The sequence below is a fragment of the Cuculus canorus genome, chromosome 2 (assembly GCF_017976375.1).
Source record: "Cuculus canorus isolate bCucCan1 chromosome 2, bCucCan1.pri, whole genome shotgun sequence".
Lineage (NCBI taxonomy): Eukaryota > Metazoa > Chordata > Aves > Cuculiformes > Cuculidae > Cuculus > Cuculus canorus.
The window spans coordinates 144,888,314-144,909,196 of NC_071402.1; the positions used below are offsets into that span (position 1 = coordinate 144,888,314).

General features: G+C 40.6%; 1 protein-coding gene across 1 annotated transcript in view; it reads left to right on the forward strand.

The window, feature by feature from the left end:
• Positions 1–65: 65 nt before the first annotated feature.
• Positions 66–20,883, forward strand: part of ZEB1 (zinc finger E-box binding homeobox 1) — a 121,230-nt gene continuing 100,412 nt past the window's right edge. Inside the window, exon 1 of the mRNA XM_054057713.1 lies at positions 66–175. Coding sequence (XP_053913688.1) covers positions 118–175 — 58 coding nt within the window. The 5' untranslated portion in view covers positions 66–117. The remainder of the gene's footprint in view (positions 176–20,883) is intronic.

The window sequence follows — 20,883 nt, forward strand, 5'->3', positions numbered from 1 at the left end:
TGATGTAAAAGTAAAACCACCCAGTGTCGTAAACCAGGTCCGGGGGGGAGGGGAGGGCGGGAGGGGGGCGGGCGGGGGAGGAGGTGACTGGAGCATTTAGACACCAGCGCGAGGATCATGGCGGATGGCCCCAGGTGTAAGCGCAGGAAGCAGGCGAACCCGCGCCGCAACAACGGTCAGTGCGCCCGCGGGGCAGAGCCTCGGCCGCTCTGGGGCGGCGGCGGGGCCGGGGCGGGGGCCGGGCGGCGCCGTCCCGAGCGCGGAGAGGCGGGGAGGAGGGGGGGAGATCGGGCGGGCGGCAAAGTAATTCCCCGCGCCGCTCCCCTCGGAGCTCGGCTGCCTCCGCACCGTTATATCCGCTACCTGGTGCCTCCCTCTCCGCCTAGCGGCGCCGCCCGGGACCGTTAGCCGGCGCTGCCCCGCCGCGGCTCCCCGGGGAGCCGAGGGGCAGCCCCAACTCCGAAACTTGTTACCTGCGCGCCGAGGGGGCGGCGGGGCCGGAGCCGTCCCCGGGCCGGGGGGAGCGGCTCTCGCTCCCAGCCGCGGCTCCCGCCGCCGGGCGGACAAGTTTCTTGCCTTGCCCCTGGCGCCGGAGGTACCTGTTTGTCTAACACCGGGCGGTAACGGGCCGGCCGGGGCCCCGCTCCGCGCGTGGGACCGGCAGCCGCGGGCTATATAAGGCATTACATTTACATCTGGGACTCACGGGCTGCTCCGGGGTTGGCTTCCCCCCCCCCCCCCCCCCGCTTTCGTACGTGTGTGACTTTAAGATGCGTTGGGAAGGTACGCGGCGGGGGGAGTAAACGCTCCTAACACCCGCTCTCTACTTCTTTTCTGGAAAATGGAGAAATAGTTCAGTTCTCGTAGCGACTCTTCGCAATAGGATATAAAACGGGGAGGTTTTGTAACCTTCCTTGTCAATTTTAGGCTTTATGTGGCATTTCCTGTGCGGGGTCACGGATGGGAAGGCTTTCCCCCGCGATCCGAGATGTTTTCGTACGCGGGGAGCGGGCTCCGAAATAGATCGGAGTCACGATTCTTGCTTCTCGGCTCCAATCCTGCCTGTTTGGGGCGTAACGCGTGATAAATAACGGCCTTTCCAGGGGCGAACGAGTTGATTTGATCGCTTTCAACTTAGGAGGGTTTTCTTATTTTCGCCGTGTGTGTTTTCTAGCGAGTATTTTTGTTTGCACGCTCGTGTTGTTCATTCCTTGTCCTACTGTAAATATTTCTATGCAGCTCATGATTTGGCTGGGCTAAAGGTAAGTTTCAAAAGTGCTTTTTTTCTGTCTACCTTATTAAAAATGTTGAGGAACAGAGAAAGGGGCTTTTCTTATTGCTGACGACATGTGTGTGACATGTGAGTCTGAACCACCCAGCGTCTGTGCAGGAGCTGTAAACATGTTTACCTGAACAGGAAAGAAAATGGATTTTTCTCTTAAAGGTCCAGTGATAGGAATATTATACTCTTGAAGCATATCAACAGATGACTTGAGAGAGAAATTTTCTGAAAACCTAGCTTTTGAAATCAACGGGGAAAAGGGATTCTTGATCGCTGCAGCAAATGGCAACTTGTGCAGGTAGAAAAAAGATGGTGTTTAGTTTTCTCCTGCATGCATGTCAGCCCCCTCCTGTCTGCTGCTTTCGTTCTCAAGGGAGGGATTTATTTACCACGCTTGCTGTCAGTGTTTTTCCTTTGTGCTTAATATTAGAAAACCAGATTTGAGGCCGTTTAGCGCAAAACGTTTTGTCTGCAGCATGTATCACTTGCAGAAAACAAAAGGTGTGTAAGAGTATCATTCCAGGTATCTTTCATCTTCATTACTTTTGGACCTCATCGCTGCACCTGTTTTATAATAAAAAAACCCTCTTGAGTCTTTATCAACTAGTTCTGACATGTAAAATGTAGTATGTCTTGCTTTAATCTGGTTTTGGTTCCTTTTTTTGAGGAATTAAAACCAACTTAAGTCATTGTGCATTAAAGCATCAGCATCGGTTAGATAATAGACTCTGGATAATACAGATTTCTCAGCAGTGGGTTTATGTTTGACTTGCAAATGTTTACTAAAGAAAATGGCTTGAAAAATTACTTTAACTCTTTAGCCTTTAAAATAAGACCTCCCTCCCCCCAACAGCACTCTTATAGGCGAGTATCTTCTGTTAATGAGATCAGCGTACAGGAGATTCTACAAACAAGCCAATTCCTGAAGTATACACTAAATCAATTTTATGCTGTTCCAGTTGTCTCCTCCCCCCCCCCCCCCCCCCAGTTTTCCATAGAATGTGGGATTATTAGAGATCATACTTGACATGCAGTATGTGCTATGGCATCGAGTTATTGTACTGTAAACTTTCCTTCTGTTTAACACAGCTATTTTCTCATACTGTAAACTTGTTTCTCTTTTTTTTTTTCCCTTTTTTTTCATCTCTCTCTGTTTGGGAGCCAGAACTTACAGCTGCCATCCTGATGCATTAACTGTAGCTGGAAAAAACTGCCTTATCTTCTTAACTCTAGAGCTAGTTCCTTTTTCTACCTTGTTTATTGGCCACTATAGGGGATCAGCAAAAGAGCAGATTTCCCCTTAAAGGAAAATCTGGCACTTCATACCTGGAGAAAACTATCCTGCGTCATTGTCCTTACTTCTGGCCACTACATGAAAATGTCCCCTTACAGCAAAGGAGCTAATGAAGTATTGTGATGATAGCACCATCTCGATAAAGCAGTAACACAGCGTTGTTTGGGAGTCTCTCTTCCCATCTACCTTTCCTCCTTCTCTCCCTCTTTTGGTAGGAAAGTGAGGAGAGGGGAAAAAAGGATGTAATTTTTGCCAGTCATCTGCATTGCCATGCTATGCAAATCCTTTGTGGACTTTAAATAGATTCAGTATTGGCAAAGGTTTTCTTATTCTGAGTTGGCTTTCAGGATCAGGATTAGTTGCTTTCTTAGCATCTCTTATATATTATAGGATTGTCTTAGTTCTTATTAAACAGCAAAACTAAAAGTAACACATCTTGTTCTTCAGCAGTGCTAAAAGATAAGCAAAACAAGTGACATTTTTAAAACTTCCCTCACTAGAAGATTAAAAACATATCAACCTTGTATTTTGATGTTATGAAAATAATGTAGGTATATGTTCAGGTTTTCAGATGCATATTTAGTAGTAAAATGAATGTGTGAAACTGAATGAGTTCTGCTGGCTCTTGGGTATGTGTGAGAAGGGGGTATGAGGCAGACTTTTTTTTTTTACCCCCTAGAAACGGTGAGTTCATTGCTAAAAGGTTATGTAGATTGACCTGTTAGAGTGCTATTTCAAGTTGCTTTACAGTTGGAATTCCTTTTACTAGATAGTAATTTCGCATAAAGTTTTGTAACAAAGCTAAAGACTGTAGGAAGATCCTAAATGCCTTTGAATGAGGTTTAAGCATGGGGTATTTCTGTTAGCTCTAAGGTGTTAACTACTGGCAGGATGTCAGGTGTTAGTGACGCTTGGGATACAACATTCCTTGTCGTGCCTTTCTTCTCTTGCTCCCCTCCCTTTCTTTTTCGCTAAGTATCATGTTTTCACTCCAGCATTAATTTAAATTTGCAATTTGGGAATTGAGGAATGTAGCCAGAGTTAAAATTCCAGGCACAGTGAACAGGTCTATTTGGACAACTGAATTAACTGTTTGAGTCCAGGGAAATCTTCTCTTGTATAAACAAGTCATACTTCTGCTTTAATGTTAACTACTGAAATATAATGGGAATACACTTAATGTCGTTATCTCCTCATTTTTGTCTCAGCGATCAGTGCTTGTCTTTTTAACAGTTGTGAAGCAGGATGTTTTAAGGTAATTAGCTACCTGAGGCAGGATTTTTTTTTTCCAAGGTGATTAATTCCTTGAAACAGTTTGCCTTGCTTATAGGACTCCGGTAAACATGCTGCTGAAACAGTTGTTGAAATGTAGCAAGTAGATGAAAATTTCCCTCTGACGTGGGCTCCTCTATCATAGAAGTAACTTGGATGGAATTTTTTAGTTAAAAGTCTGAGGATTTGACTTCTGTGAACTTAGAAAACTTCCAACAGAAGATTTGGGCTGTGATACCAGATATGCCTCCCCACTGAGTCTTTCTGTCGACTTTGGGCTTTATTACAGGTCCCGTTAATAGCAGCGCTCCTGACTTCAGTTAGGTTCGCGCTCTCTGTAAGTGAGCCTCTTGGGGGGGGGGGGGGGGAGGAAAGGGCCTGACAGGCATCCTCTGCCTCTGTCTCCACTGGGAGTCAGGTGGTGGTATTAACTTGTCATTTCTCCTTAGAGGAGTTTTACAGCATGGGAGGAGAGGCTGGAGTAAACTAAAGTAAAAATATCAGTGTGATGCTTTTCTTCATGTGGAAACATCTGTTTTAATTGGGTTTAAAAAGCCAGTGAGAAGTGGCAGACAACTTTAACATGCATGGGACTCTATTACTATGTTAAAGAAATAAAACCAACTTCTGTAAAGCCTGGGGCGGGGTTGCTTTTTTGGGTTTTTGTAACTGATTTTTGAGCAACTGGTTTGTATCACAGGGAAAAGCTGGTGGAATGAGAGTAGCTAGCCAAATGGCTGTTAAGAATCCGTACTTCTAAATTCAGTCACTATTGGCCAAAAATACAAGTTCATTGTTTTCAACTCATTATCTGTTTGTAGTTATATCAAAAGCTCTAACTAATTGATAATACAAGCTGATTAGAATATAGTGTGCTTCATCGACTATAAATCCAATATTTTAAGAGTACATACTGCATCTCTGGAGATTATAAATTCTACTCATGATAGGTTTCACACAAGTACACAAAACAAGAGCTTGAAAAATGGAAATAGTTTTGGTTTCATGTAGGTTTTCATACCAATTTTCTAAGTACAGTTCCAGATGAACTTTCAAGTGCTTCATGTCAATATTCCTGAAGTTCTGGCTAAATTTACCTAGATTTTGAAAAAGGGCTTGCCAAGTAGGATCTTTTCTCTTACGGGCAAATAAGGAGGGCTTGGCTTGCATCTGTGGTCTCAGAAACTTTGGTGCTTCATTCTGGCAGCTACAATAGGCCTGTTATTTTTGAGGACTAAATTCTCAAGTGACTTACCAGAGGTCACACCGGAAGTCCATAGTAAGACTGAGTCTCAGTCCATTTTTAATCCTTAGGACTACCCTTGAATTTGATCTAGAGCCTTAAAGAGAAAGAACAGATTTATCATTCAGCAGTTAATATTCCTTTCAGTTGAAATGTTTAAGTGTTTTTGTGTTTATTGCCTTGAAATACTTGTCTTGTATTTTCAGCAAACAAGTAGCAATATGCAAAACTCAATTTTCTCTTTAGACATTTTTAGATGGTATTAAGATAGTATCTTCACTGGTGATGTTTCCTGTCTGTGCAGTCAATATTGATGCAGTGATGTGCTGGAGAAGCAGAATTTTGTTGTCTGGTGTTTTTTGTGTTCTCAAATCTTAAGTTCAGAGGTGTGTAGATAGACAAAGAAAACACAACAGGAAGGAATTGCTTTGAGAGCTCCATTGTTAACATCAACGTCCCTGCTCCCATGTGTGGGGTGTTTAGATTCTTTCCTTGGTGGTTAACATCTGGGCAGAGATAATTCAATCAGATATTGGTTTTGTTGGGACAGTAATGACTAAAGAAGAGTCTCAGTAGGCGTTTGATATTTGTAATATTTGAAAATGATTGGTGGGTAAATTAAAAAGCTTAAGTCCTCCTAAAAACAAATTCCCCAGAAGCGTGTAAATAAATGTCAGGCCTGAAAAGTCCTCTTGCTAAGTTTCGGTTTTACTGCTGCATCCATTTGTCACAGAGGGCTGCTGCTGCTAAGATGGAGCCATGTGGGAAGTGGCTATGGGTGCAGGAGGGTGCTGCTTCTGCCTGGGGGGCAAGGCGGGTGGGGAGAGTAGTCTGGTATCTTCATTAGTGAAGATGTGGTTATCTGTAGTCACAAGATGCTATGATAAATCAGTTATGATAGAGACTCTTTCTTTCTGAGGGAGATGTTGTTTGAAGTCTTTAATAATTAAAAAAAAAAAATTTAACAAAAGCTCCGGCGTTCCATGGAGAGTGGAGAGGTGTGTGTATGAGTGGGCAGAGGTGTGCGGGCAAGGCAAGCAGTTGAGAGGAAGGAGGAAGAATGGAATAGGGGAGGGTGTAGTCTGCTTCTTGGTAGAGGTCTGATACCTTCTTTCTGATGCATCTCAGTGGCCTCCTAGGGAGCAATGAATCTGCTCCCTGGTTGGATGCACGAGAAGATCGCAGTGCGAAATAGCTTTGACCTCAACTGCCTTGAAACAGTGGGATTCGTGGGGGATTCTATAGTTTTGTGTGCATAGTCTTCTGTAATGCTTTCTGCTTCCGTGTTAGGTTGGCAAGTTTTTAAACCTCTCACTAAGCTATTGCCTCTTATATTCTGAGTCAGTTTCTTGAGGTAATTATCAAGTGCAGGATATTTCTTGCAGGCTTAGTTTGCTTTTCTGTCTGTCGAATTCCTAACATCTTGGTTTTAAATTATTGGAAAGAGTAACAGTAGTTTGATATATTTAAAAACTCTTCACAGTTGTAGCTTTTTAATCTTTGCCCTCCTCTTTTAAAGAAGAGTTATTTTCAATTTTCCTTTTGTGCTGAGCGTCAGGGTTTTTTTAATAATCTATTTGTCCCTTTCATGCATAGATAAGTAGAATTCCTCTGTGGTAGTTGAAGAAAATGTGAAGCCCGGTCAGGAAGAGTAAGACCCGATGGATAAAATACTGACTGCAGTTAAATGCAGCATAGCTTTATAAATCTATTTTGGTACTCCTGAGAAAAATACTACCCCCGTCACCACAGCATGTAAGCACCTTTCAGGCAGTAAAAATATATGTACTGAGTCTTCCCTTCCTATATCTGGGACTGTACATCTGATCCTTGTGTGAGTACCTGACAGCTTACATTCACATGTTAGGAGAAAAGGTAGTGTTAGAGCAGGAAGAAGAAACTTGTTAAGTGTGTATTTTACATGTGGAGCAGCCAGGCAGTGATTCAGATGTTTTGCGTGGTTAGTGCTGAACATATGAACCAGGATTCTTTAGCCTTGTACATTTATCCCCAAAGGAACGTCAAATAATGAAGAAAGGAGGCTTTTTTTTTAACTTTGCCTCACTCTGTTCTTGTTTCTGATGCCATTACTGCACTGTAACTGTATCTGTTATTTTAACATGCTTTCTCAGAGCAACAGAAGTTAACTAAAAATATGCTTTCTCATCTTTGAGAAGTCAGTACTGTTTGAAAGCAGGGTGTTTCAATTTTTTCCTTTTCATCTGTCATTCCCAGCTGTCAAAACCTCCTTGATGGTGAGGACTTTAACCCTGTTGTTGCAAAGCAGTTTGGTTAACAACTACTATCGCCCAGAAGTTAAAACCTGAAAACTGGCGTCCTTTGCTTCCCTTATAAATGCTTGTTTTCTGTTAGCAAGCATCTTCCTTGTTGCTCTGCCTTCAGTGTGTTCCATCTATCCTATTTTTGGAGAACTATGTAAGGCAAATGAACATGTCTAATGATGAATGTATTCTTCTGGATGCGTTAGGGGGCTCAATTATGACTGAAGGAGAGAGTGAAAAAGATAAATTTTATCCTGTGCTGAGATGATGTTCCATCCTATCCAATTAGGCTCAGTAAGAACGAGTAGCAGTCCTTCATGAGTGAAGGGACATGTGAAATTATTTCGTTAAATGCTAAGAACCCCATATGATATTGGAGCGTATCAGAAGGAAAAGAAAAAACTTTTCCTTAACTATCTCTTATATACTCCTGTTAAGTATGTTTTTGGATTTAATGCAGATATCCTCTGCCTTTCTGCAAGCACTTCTGTTTTCTAGCTTCTCAATCCCAGTGTTAGATCAGGAACATTGGAGGAGCTGACAAGAGCACCAGAGGTAAATGGATTATAAACCTGTCCTTTTGTCTTGATCCTAAGAGTGACTTTCATGGATGACACCTGAAATAAAGGGGTTAAAAGAGGCTGCGGTAGAGAGAGTTTTTGCCTATGAACTATTGTGCCTGTCCTTGTTAGGATCAAATGTTGCTTGGGCTAGTGATGCTAAGGAGCACCTTCAGTCATTGTGATATGAAATGTTTTCATTATTTCGGCAAATATCCTGTTTCAAATTCTGTCTGACAGACAACTGACAGATACTGAAGACAGTTTTCTGTTCCATTTTGTAGAGACATCTCCCTTATACACTCTGTGGGCAGAAAGCAAAATGAAGTTACAAAACATGAGAAATATAACATGATTGGAAAAGGCCTGGGGAAATCTCTTCCATCCGAAAAAGTGCAAACTAAAGAACAGAAAAATCAGACCTTAATTACAAGAATTAGGTTGCGTTTTGCTAAACTGGTACATTTGACCTAAAGAAGCAGGCTGTTTCTTTTGTTTTTGTAACACTTCACACACACTTCTCCCCCCCGCCTTCCCCCTGAGTCTAACATAATTTCTTTATGCCCAAAAACTTAAGGGAAATTAAAAGTCCCTTTTTGCTAAATAAATGTGGTTTTAAACAATTTTTCTGAATGCCTTGAAGAATTTCTGCCTCATGGCCTTCCAGGTTCTAGGCTGGAGAAGGAGGTACTAATCAGAATCTGTAACCTCTTTAGTCTTCTGTCCTGTTTTGTCCATAGCCTTTCCTTTTTTTCCAAGTATTCCTGGTACGGCTACTTGGTAAATTCAAGTTAAACAGAACTAGCCATTTACTACTGGATTCATGCTTGTATTATTGTTCACAGGAAGGACCTAGGTATGGTTCACCCAGCAAAGAGCATGAAGTGGTGAATAAGGACTTTGAAGCAGATTTGGAGCTGTAATGACTGGCTTCCTTCCCTGCTGCTGTCCCTTCCCCTTCCTTGCAAAGCTTTTTCATTTGAAAAACTAAGGTGTGGTCATCAGGCATATCTGTTCTCAACTTCCAGTAATTTTTTGCTTACTTCTGAGCTACACCGTAATTACATATGCAAATGTAGTGTTTTTTACCTTGAACGTGTGGGAGAGAAAGATAAGGTTGCAGTGTACTGCCAGGGATGGTGCTGCTGTTGAGAAGGTCCTGCAGATGACCACAGAAGAAGTAGTCGTCCTTCAGGATAAGACTCATGGGGAATTTTGGAACTTCTGTGGCTCAAAGGCAACAAGAAGACACTGTTCTTGCCAACTTTAAATTTTAGATAGGAGCGGATTGTTAGATGGCTTGTTATAATGATGTTTTGATACGTTTCAGCTACTGAGTGCTGAGAGTGAATTTGCATTTACAATAGGAATTTGTTTTGTACGTAGATATAGTTATTCTATCCAATAAATTAATCTATTAATCTGGCTTGAATGCTTCCTGTATTAATACAAGGTAAACTTGTGCTGTTCATAGCAGTGTAATGATACTAAACCCACAGACTAATTCTATGGAAAGACTATTCTGACAACTTCTACTCTTCTTGGTAAGGCTTACGTTCTACTTTATACAGATTTTGAATTGACTGACATAGGTAATTCCCAAAACCTAAATATGTCTTACAGAAAATAGTGGAGGTAGGGTAGAATGGGATCTATGTTGCAATCAAAATGCTGCAAGACTATTTTTCTGCACGGAAGTGTAATAACTTAATAACTACTTAAGAATAATAACTTACACAGATATGAGAAGCAAGTAGTAGTATAGCAAAGGGGAAATAGTTCCAGTGACACATAACACAGTATAATGTGCCATGGTTCTCTGTATTTCACCACATGATTAATCATGCTTTCAGGGATCACTCTAGGTAGTTATGTGACAGAGCAGGACTTCTTAAAAGGATGAGCCACATTTGTACTTCAGCATATGAGGGACTAAAACTAAAACTAGCTCAGCTCACAGAAGAGGGACAATTTTAGCTTTCTGGCTGCAAAGGATACAAATAGACTTAGTTGAATAGAAATAATGGAACACAACAGAGGTTTATGATCCTGGCAGAAAATTCTTACATGATATTTGTTGCGAACTGTTGCCTGTGAATCTGATGCTCAAAAAAATATTTTTTGCCTGTATTGCCTGACTCTGAGATGCTTTCCTTTAGAAACAAAGTAAGTAAGGCAGCTAATGCCCCTATTTGCTAGAGTTCTTTCCTTTTTTGGTATGCAGTGGCAAGCCTTCTCAATTTAATTACCCTAACCTCTTTAAAAAAATTAAGCTACTTCTTATGCAGTGTGATATGCAAAAACAGATGCAGTGAAATGATTTGCTGTTTATGATGTCACCATAGTTTAGGATATAGGAAAGAATATACAACTCCTCCCCCTCCATGAGCTCTTTTAATAGCAGGTAAGAAAACAGAAGTGCTGAAATTGAAAACTTGCTAAATGTCTTGTTCTAATAGTTTACAATTGCTTATGTTTAGCCGTTATTTCATCTTTCTAACTTTTGTCTATATTTTTTAGACAATTTGAAGGTCTTGTGTAGCAAATCCTCAGAATAGAAAGATGTTTGACTTCTCAGATTCCAAGATGCTCACTTACTAAGTAGAACCTTCCAGGTTTATGCCTTAATGTTTCTTAATAGGCATCGTAAGTGTCTTTTTAAAAATTTTCTCCCCAGTCTATCTACCTTTTAAAGGTTTTCCTTCAACCACAGAAGCATTAAGTAGGGCTTCAGTGAAGTATGCATCTTGTTGGTTCTGGGGTTTACTGTCGAAACATTTTGAAGCTGAAGTGTGCACGCACATGCACAACCCTGTGTGCTGTTTTCCTGCCTCTTTCTTTTGTCTGTCAAGCTTCTGGCTGATAGCAGATTAGCCATCTGAATGTGGGCAGCAAAGAGTAATGGGCTGCACAAAATGCCTGAGGCTTCTTGCATACAATAAAATGACTCCATTATAAAGCAAAAAATGACAAGCCTGCCATGGAGGATATCTGTATTGGGGAGATGGAGAGAGTAGCCTTTGGTTTATGATCATGTTAATGGGTGTAAAATAAACTTAATTTTTTTCAACTGTCAAAAGTATTCCTAGGTGCTTTACAGAGTAGTGCTGAAGATCCTTCTAGCATGAAAATACAGATGAGCTGAATGGTTGATGTACTGCTTCTGTTCCTGCTTGCTGGGTATTGGGCGGGGGGGGGGGGGGCGGGGGAGGAAGTGAGTTATAGCATCATGGCTCAGTTTCATTTTTGTCATGCAGGTGTGTATATTTATTTTTCTTTCTTTTCAATTTTTTGTTTCTTGTTTTGATTATTTACAGGATTACATCATCTGCCCTGCAGAAGTGCTTGGTTTATTAAGTCTTTGGAAGATGTGCTAAACTGATTTGAAGGAAATTAGGCCAGAAACGTGGCTGACAGAGGGAACCCAGATCTTGGAGGAGAATATAAAATGTAAAGCTGTAGTGAGTTGGATCAAGCAGAGGCACGAGTCTGTGCAGAAGCAGTAGCAGGAAAAATAGCTGGGATTCCTTTTAGGGCATTGACAGCTATACTTGCCCACTGTAAGAATCTAATGTTTAAAAAAAGACTTCTCTCAATTGTTTGCAGGTTACTGTATCTGTAAGCAGTAGTGGCTACTCTTGGCCTTCTAACTTGCAGTTACTGCTTTTAAAAAATATTTATTTTTTGTTTCTTTTGTCATGCAAGCTCTAAAAGTTGCTTGCTCCACCAAAAAAGGTGCACTACTTTCATCTATGTTTGATGGAGAATCTTCCTGGATTGTATCTTTTTGGGAAATGAAGACAGCTTCTCATAAGCGTGGGTTTTCAAACTAACTGGCAAGTCAACATTGAAACTGTAGAATATGGAGGAATTATTAAAACTTGCAAAACTTAGCCTAAAATGCTTCATTTTAAAGTAGGTTCTTGACTGATATTTGGGTCTCTCTTGCCTGTTGGAATTTGTGGATACAACCTATGTGGACTCTGAAAATCTGTGCTTTATCAGTAAAATGTACAACTTGCAACTTTTAATAAATAAAATAGGAATACTGTTTGAGTAACCTTTTGTTGTTTTTTTTTTTCCCCTCATTCTGTCAGCTGCTGCCACATGTCATTGTGGCTGTTCTAAACTTAAGTTCCATCTGTTATATGGATTGTGTCCCTTGAAGATCTCCTTTTAGCGGCACTTTAAATACTAGTTCTTACCCAGTCTGTTAAGAAAAACCAATCTAAGGGAAACCCCATCTCCAAATGTGTACTTCATGTGTACTTTCTCTCCCTTCCCCCAAGAAAGTCTGTTCCCCTTATTCCAAAGAAAATGGAAACAACTGAGAGTGGTCTTAAACAATTATATCACAGAGCTCCACAGATGCTGCTCCCTTGACAGCAGTATTAATTCACTTTACATGCATTTTTATTTTGCAGTTCAGAACTGTTTCTGTGATCACAGAAGCTTTTTATGGTGCTGAAGACTAGCAGCTTGTGAAAGAAGCTGACGATAAAACAGAAGCTTAGTTAACTGTCTCTAACTGTGGATAGTCTGTACATGATGACAAGTAAAATACATTCCAGGCCCGTTTTTATGAGAGGATATGTGGGCTTTTGCTCCTCTCCTTTTTCCTTGCCCCATGTGATTGCTGTGGTTTGCAGTAGGAAGTTGCTAGTTTCTGCAGTCACAGGTGGAAAGAAATGCAGTCACTAGTATGTAATGCAAAGGCATTTGAGTAAATATAAGAAAGTGAACTCTCTTATGGGTGAAGGAGGTAGCTAGAGTTGAGAAAGTTGCAGAATACCAAAGGCAGTGGTAAAACAATTGAAAGCTTAGCTTCGCTAACCAGGAGGAAAGGTAGGAAGTAGTTATTCTTAAAGATATTTAGGTAATAGAGAAAAAAATACTCATTTGGCAGATAATTTTACTTGCTGTTTCCTGTGGTATTTAGGCTGCAGTGTTGGAGTAGCTGGTTGAAATACCGTGTATAGGAAAAGATTGCTGATTTGAAAGAATCGGTGCTAAATTGTCCAAACATTTGTAAGTCTTGATGGGATATACCATGAGGAGGAGGCAATTTACTGGGTTTGCTTCCTTAAGTTGCATAATTGCAACTTAATCAGTGGCAAGTGATATGGTATGTCTCTCTGACCAATCTATAGACCCTTGTCTGCTGTTTTGCGTAGGTAGAAGTGTGTTTCTACAATAGAAAAATTGAAGTATATGGTGGTGTTATCTGAGATATTTGTTTCCATCTTTTATATGTGTTGTAGGCCTTGTGTGAATCCTGGTGACTCTATTTTGTGGAATTTCTTTTCTGTGAAAAGTATCTTAGATGTGCTTCGGAGACAGGTGTTAAAAAGTGTTATGTTTCTTTGTTATCCTAGAATCAGGTAGTTCTTGGAAGATGTTAAAGAAGTCAGTACAATGTTGCCTTCCTTCCTGGATGATGTAGTGAACTTTGTCACGCTATCTCATCTAGCTGTCCAAGAACTTCCCAGATTATAAGATACACAGAGCTACAGAGTAGTTTCCTCTCCTTTCTTTCTCCTCTTTCAAGGAAGAGTATTTTAGAGAAGTGAAATAAAAGGCTACCAAAAAGCCAAATCAATGTTTTTGAGCTTAAATAGGGCTTATGATTATATTTGTGGTAATAATAGGTAATTTAGGTTTCTTGGAGCAGTTCATGCAATTCTGCAAAACCAGTGTGACTGTTGCAGAGTGCTTCGGTGGACACTTCCTGTTATGGTCAGGGACTCTTTAATTTGAGAAATGTCATCCTCAGTACATCAGCCTGTGGCATATGAGAACAAGAGTGTCAGGCTCCATTTTGGAGGAAGCAAATTCAAAATCTTTCAGATTTCATATCTGCTTGCTCTTAGATTTCCTTTTGCTTTGTAACAGTGTTCTGGAAAACCACATAGCCAAAGGCACGTTGATATTACTGCCTTGAATGCTATTGATTATATCTAGCTAATAACTCTGATTTCTTCTTTTTTTTTTTTTTAACTGAATCTTAATTCCTAAATAATGTGACAGCCATCAAAGCCATCTGCAAAACTCAGAATGTTCTAAAACTAATAAACCACTGCCCCAACTTGACGAATCTGTTTGCTTACACAGTATGATAGTATAGGAGGCATTTTTGTACTGTCCTGACACAACCTGTCAGTCATTAAGAAAGCAGTGTGCTTTGTTCCCACTAAGTGACAAAAGGGATATGGAGAGAAGTGAGGCCTGTCTTGTCTTGTGATGTCTGTGTTGTCATCCTCATAGTATCACATGAGGAAGAACAGCAGTTTTAAAATCATCTCTCCTATCCCAAACCCTCTAGAAGCGTGTTCTTATTTTTGATATTCTCCATTTCCTCAAGCAGGACACTCATGGAAAGCCTATTACATGTGGGTTTCCATTTAGGCATGAGAGTAATGGAACAAAATCTTCAGTCTTTATGATGCCAATCTACTATTTAAATTGGATTCTTAGGTATTCTTGGGAGAAGGGTGCAGATGAAGAAGACATATTGGGCATCTGAAGATTTCAGAGGGCCTATTTCCTTAGCCAAAAGAAAAGCACGTCTTGTGCTTCCTTGAGAATCCTTTTTCCGTATTTGTCAAAAGGATAAAGGCTGTCTTCTGCCCAAAGGTTATTTAAATTGATGCCTGAATGTATAAGATGAGAGCATGTAATGCAACTATTTCCTATCATCTAATGGTGCATGTCCCAGTAAATGCTTCCTTGAGAAGTAGCTAGTTGTGAGTCCTATGTCTGTTGTTACCAAATGCATGCTTTTGGTGGAAAACTCAAGGAATAGAGGCTGCTTTTTGGCAGATGAACACAAAATGCTTCAGCATAGGAGCTAAGGGCAGTAGCAGGAGATGTTGATGCCCTACCATTCAGCTTTGTGGAGCTCTGTGTTGCTAACAGAGTGACAGAAACCTGTCTGCAAGCTGTGGCAAACCAGCATCCTTATGTGAAAACACCTGTACTGGTGGCAACATGCTATGCTGTATATGTAATACTTATAGGCATATAATTGTTCCTAGGAAAACATTGCCTCAGAAATGCCACTTTGTAGTGAGTAGACCTCTTCATCTGTAGTAAAATAACAACTTGTTTGCTGAACTGTGACCTGTTTTGGAGTGACAGTCTTGCAGCTTGCTGAATCGACAGCTGGGCTTACCACTGTGCTGCCCATAGCTGTGAGCACACTTCACAAAGGCTTTGGACGAATACATTTGTTTTCCTGCGCTGTTGTTATTTCTCAGTGGGTTTTCAGTTGCTGCTCCCCCAGTTTTCATAGCCCTGAAGCTGCCCAGCCTGCTACTGTTTCAGGTTAGTTTCTAATGCACCTTCTTTAAACATCCTGACTGAAGGCTAAACGACTCAGATAATATTTGATAAACTGAGAAAATCAATGAAAAGTTATTTAATAAAGCTGATTGAGCTTTCTTGTTTAGCTAAGTGATTTAAATATGTATTTTTTTCTGTTTTAATCAATGGCTAGCTCTTTAGTTATGTAGAAAAAAGTATGTTGTTTTTTGTTTTAAAGAGTGGAGGAATATAACTGATCAGACTTTATTTCTAATAATAATTCAGTATTCTGCAGGTGAATTTTGTGAGTTGACATAAAGAATCTGGCTAAAAAGGAAAATTATTCATCATTTCCAGATGAGACAGTGCCAGTTGTGACGATTAAGTTTGTCACCAGAAATTGTTATCTTTGAGCTACATTTTGCTAAACGTGCTATGAAATATTCTTGGCTGGCACAAACTATATGTCAGTGTCTGTGGTGATGAGGGTTTAAACTAGTTCACTTTAAATCCTAGCAAGCAGCAGCTGAAACACTGCTGAATGACCTTTGACATAGGGACCGATGAATGCCCGAAGTATGATTTCACTTTCACCACGTTCTTTGTCAATCTGAATGCTTGTCAAATCAGATGTGTGTTTAGACCTTTTCACTGAATGTGCTTGGAGGGAAAGAACAAAGCCTGGGGTCAACTTGGCATAATCCCTGCGTTTATCTTTATTCTATTATAGTGGCTTGTGGGGGATGGAGCAGCTATTCTCCATGAGGTGAAAGTGCAAGTAGAGTGTAGGTAGGCTATCTGTCTTTTCTTCCAGACTTTCCCAACAACCTAACTGGTCTCTATGATTTACTTGCATTAATGTATGGCTGACTAGACAGATTACTGGTTGATACATGTGATCTCCCATTGTTCTACCCATCCCTAGTTTGTAGCTGCTGCACCTATGGCAGATGTAAACAAACAGCTTCTCTTGGGTAGCGCATGCAGAAGTGGGTTTGTGTTACATAGTGCTCTGTTCTCCGCAGTGGAGATGTGAAGGGAAATAACATGGATTTTTATACAACAAGTACTTTGGCTTCAGTGCAAATCATCTTTTTGTTTTTAAGAGATGAACGGCTTAATATACTGTATGGTACATATGTATTTTTTGCTTTTGTAGGCTGTTAGTCATACTTCGGTTAGGAGTGACTAAATCTCTTATTACCCATTCAAATTGCAAAAGCCTTTGTCTCTAAGGGAAGAACCGTAGAGTTCTACTAAATGATTGTTGTAGACTTTTTGAAGTATTTTTAGATTTTACTTCTGTGATAGCTTCACTTCACAATACTGAATTGTTTCTGTGTGGAGCTGGAGTGGTCTGAATCTGTAAACGAGCTATTGTGTGGTAAAGTACAAGTGGGTGGAGGAACTCTGTGACAAAAGGCCTAGTTACCTTTACAGTTTGTTCGCTGTACCTCATACACTTTGTCTCAGAAGAAAAGCACTATTCAAAGACTTGAGTATAAGGAGGCAGTCTTTCACACGAGGCTTGTGGGAAATTTCTCTCCGACTTGTGGGTTTTCAGCTTGTGTAGATTTACCCTGCGCCTTCTGAGGCCTTGCCTGAAATGGCTTAACCTGTCTGTCTGAGCCCTGCACCTCGCGGGTGAGCACTGCCTAATCTGACTCTTCGGCCAGCATTTTCCTCCTTACACGTGCACTTGTTTGGGACGTTTCTGTTTGATTTTTAATCAAACTTTGCAAAGTTGACTTTTAAGTAAAGAAGGGGAATTGTTGGTTTTTAAGGTCTTCCAAACTAGGAAATAGTTTGCCTCATTAACTTCAGAGATTAAAAGCAACGCTAAGCAACAATGACTTCTTTTTTTTTTTACTTTTTTTTGACGTAGTAACAGTCATTCTGAAAAGTGTGAGCGTGCTTTTGTATTTTTTCAGATAAACTTTGAAACTTGGTGTTCTTCATGTTAAATCTGCAGATCCCTTTGGCTTCTTCCACGCATTTCACTGTTTACTTTCTCTTTTTATAGCTTAGTGAATTGGTGCTTAAAAACCTGTTCATTCTGCTTGAAAACAGATACGCTTCTCTCAGCACCCAATTTTCAGATTTAAAATGCTATCACACAAAGACTTGCTGATGAGCTGGGTGGGGTTTTTTTTTTTTCTTTTCTAGTGAGAGTTGTTTCAGTTCACCTGTAAAGAGAGGAGAATAGGTGCTCTGGAGCACCTAGCCCAGATGAGCCAGGGTGGCTGAAGAGGAGCAACTGCCCTCTTCCTCTGGCTCCTGCTTCCATCACTGGAACAACTGAAGGAGTCCTCAGCCTCACAGGTCACAGCCCGGCACATGAGCTGGAACTAACAGACTCTAACCTAGCAGAGTATTTTTGAAATGAAACAGAGGAAAGTTGGACTTGTGCCCACATTAGCTGTCTGTGCTATGGAGGCAGTAGCCACTGGCAGGGGGGCAGAAGAGGTATTTGGGGTTAGGAAGTGGTCTGATAGGGTTTCAGTAATGGATTTTGTTCCTTGTTAGCTGCAACCTTTCAAGTTTTGCGTGTGTTGGAGAGGCATTTGCAGCGTTCAGTCCGCTTAGTGCTACCAATAACTGCTCTAGGAGAGCAATCCTGGGGAACCTGCTGTTGGCATTGTCTTTTGCTGCTTAAGGAATAAGTTTAGTGCCTCTGTTTAACATTGTCAAGATCATTTTGTTCAGTATCTCAGACAGACTGAGCAGCATGGAGTGGTGTTTTTTTGGTGCGGGTTTTCCCCTGATCGTTCATCATAACCTGCCATACTCTACTTCCACGTACCTGAGTGTCACCAACCTGCATACAGAACCCTGCATATGTGTCTGTCATGTCCTTGTTGCATACTTAATTTAATTGTATAACATTAATGACAGAAAGAATTTGCATGTTAAAACTCCCTTTTGCAGGCTGTAATCTAATAAGTTATATCTGGAGTATTCACCTACATATATGTGCCACATCCTTTACTGTTCCTCAGTATAGCAAAACTGAACAATTCCACCATAGCTGTATGAAACTGATGCCTGTTTTTCAGAGCTGTTTATGAATGAGCTCTGTCTACTGATCTTGGGTACTTGTAAATAATACCAGAAACTCCTTTGCTTGTATTAATCAGAACTGAAAGGCAACAGCCAAATGTTCAATTTGTAATATTGGGGGGAGGGGTTAATTAGTAAATCAAACCTACCTTTCTTCAAGTGTTGCTTATACCATTATATAGTTGCAGCTTTCCTTCTTATTTATGCCTCCTTCCTTTTCTGACAGGCTGTGAAACTACATGCTGTGTAAGAGCTTCTCTTTTCTTTGTGTTCTTTTTTTTTTAAGACTGAATCAGACATTGAAAGATGTTGAGGGAGTTTTTCTAGTAACTAATGCTCCCATGGCTAGTCTATTAGCTGCCAAATCTGGTATGTTGTGGAGGTGGGATTTGGAGAAGCAGCTCTACCAGGTGTGATGTGTAAAGGCAGAACTGGAAGAGCAGTGCCGAAGGAAATGATTCATATCTAGTTTCATATCTAGTTGCAAGGCAGTACATCCCTTGTTGCTCTTAGGGTCTTCCAAGAAGGCCAAAATGCCTGTTCTTCTGCCAGCTTTGGGTGGGAAGACATGCAACAGAGAGAAGGAGCGAGGGAGTAAATTAGTAGCAGAGCAGGGAACAGCTAGTCAAACGTGCTATTAAGCGTTATTTCCTTTAAGTGATACGAATTTTAAGGAAGTAACACTGCTCTTGTTTTTAGAACTTAGGCAATGCTAAAAATGTGTTACAGAACCAGCAAAACAGTCTGTGTGCTGCTGGTCTAATTTCACAGTTGATCACAAATGCAGTTTATTTTAAAGAGGCAGCTATATGCTTCAGTAATACCAACAGCTGACAATTCGGGAACATAAAGTTAACGTGTCTGATCTTACATTTCACTTACTATCCTAAACACAGGTGCCTGGAGGAATAAATGAGCTCTAATGTGCCTTAAATCCTGACTAATTTGGAATAGTTTAGGCCATAAGGGCACAGGCAGAAGTGCATTCAAAGCTATGGTTCCTGGCTGAATAACTGACCAGAAGCCTGCCATGTGGGGGTCCTTCAGCTCATCTGCCCCTGCAACTTGCCACACTGCAGAATCATCTTACTAATTTGGAAAGCCCACCTTCCGAGGCCTGGAGCCTGCTGGCAGGAAGCATTCCTTTGGTCTGTACCAAAATCTGCATTTGCAGTAATTCACCATGGCCTGCCACAGTTTTGAGATCTTGAAGAATCTAAGTGTATTGAACATGCAAACGGCCTAATCTTAAAATGTGAAACCAGTGGTTCTGGCCCCAAGTTTCCTTCTGCCTGAGGACAGTGGGGTTCACCCAGTTAGCATATCTGGTTACTGGCAGCCCCAAGTTTGTTTTTTTTTCTTACTTTGACCTGTCTTTAAATATTCTAACTTGATTATGTTGTAGAAAACTTCCATTGCGAAAAGAAAACTAGGATCAGTTACCTCACCTGTTCATTTAAAACTGTCTTTGATCCTATTTAAGTAGGAACCACTAAAGTGAAGCTACTAAGGTGCTGACAGCTCACCACCTCTGGTATTGCGGAATTGATTTCTGGGGTTTCTACTTGTCTTTTTTTTATCAGAGCCAATATTGTCCCAGTAGTTAGGAGGGAATATAGGGCAATCAAAATAATTATGAATTTATGTACTCAAACAAAATAACAGAAAGGTTAGATGAAGTATTAGATGAAGGAAATAAAATTCCATTCAACAAAGGTTGAGGGGAAGCATTAGCTCTGGTGGTCATGATGAAATCTTAGCAAAAGTGTGGAAATGACAGTTGTTGTGACACTTCAAGAAGGTGGAATAACGCAGAACCAATGTCATGTTATTTACAGCAATGTTTCATTCAGATCTCCTTGTAACTGCTGCTTGAATCTATGCTTTTTCATCCTGGTCCTTGAATGAAAATAATCCCTGGTCAAGCTGGCAGGTAACCTAAAGGAGAAAGAATTACTAAATTGTAGAGAGATGTGTCAGTCATCTTCCACTCTGGCGAATCCTGGTCACCAAGAAAGCTGGGTGGACCCCTCAATATAAGGCAGCTGATGGCATCTCAAGGATCAAGAACATAAGTCTGTGCTTTTGTCCTTCTGTCTTTCTGTAACTGTGTGATATTGGGGAACTGAGAGAGAGAAGGATGTTAGGCTGAATAATTGTTGAACACATCATCCCAGTGTTATTCTGTGGGCAAGCAATTGATACAGTCCTTGGCTCTATGGAAGGTGTAGGTTGCAGAGATTATCCTCTGTATTTATTTTATCTCACAACTGGGACAGATTAAGAACAAGTGGTCGATTTACAGCAGTTCACGGAAATGGTACTTTGTTGTCATATTGTACTGTCTCAGCATGACCTAGCTCAAATTCTCTTGGCTTCTGTGGTGTAGTTTTTTTCTTTTTTCAAAGAATTGATTATTTTCTTTTGCTCAACCTTTATTTATTTAGTTTCTAAGTCGAGTGCTGTATACACATATATAGCAGCTGGTGAAAAATGTGGCACAACTATAATACTTACTTATTAAAAAGCTAAATCCTTGTCAGCTCTTTCCTGCTCACACAGTTCATGAAAGAGGGATATTTTTCCTG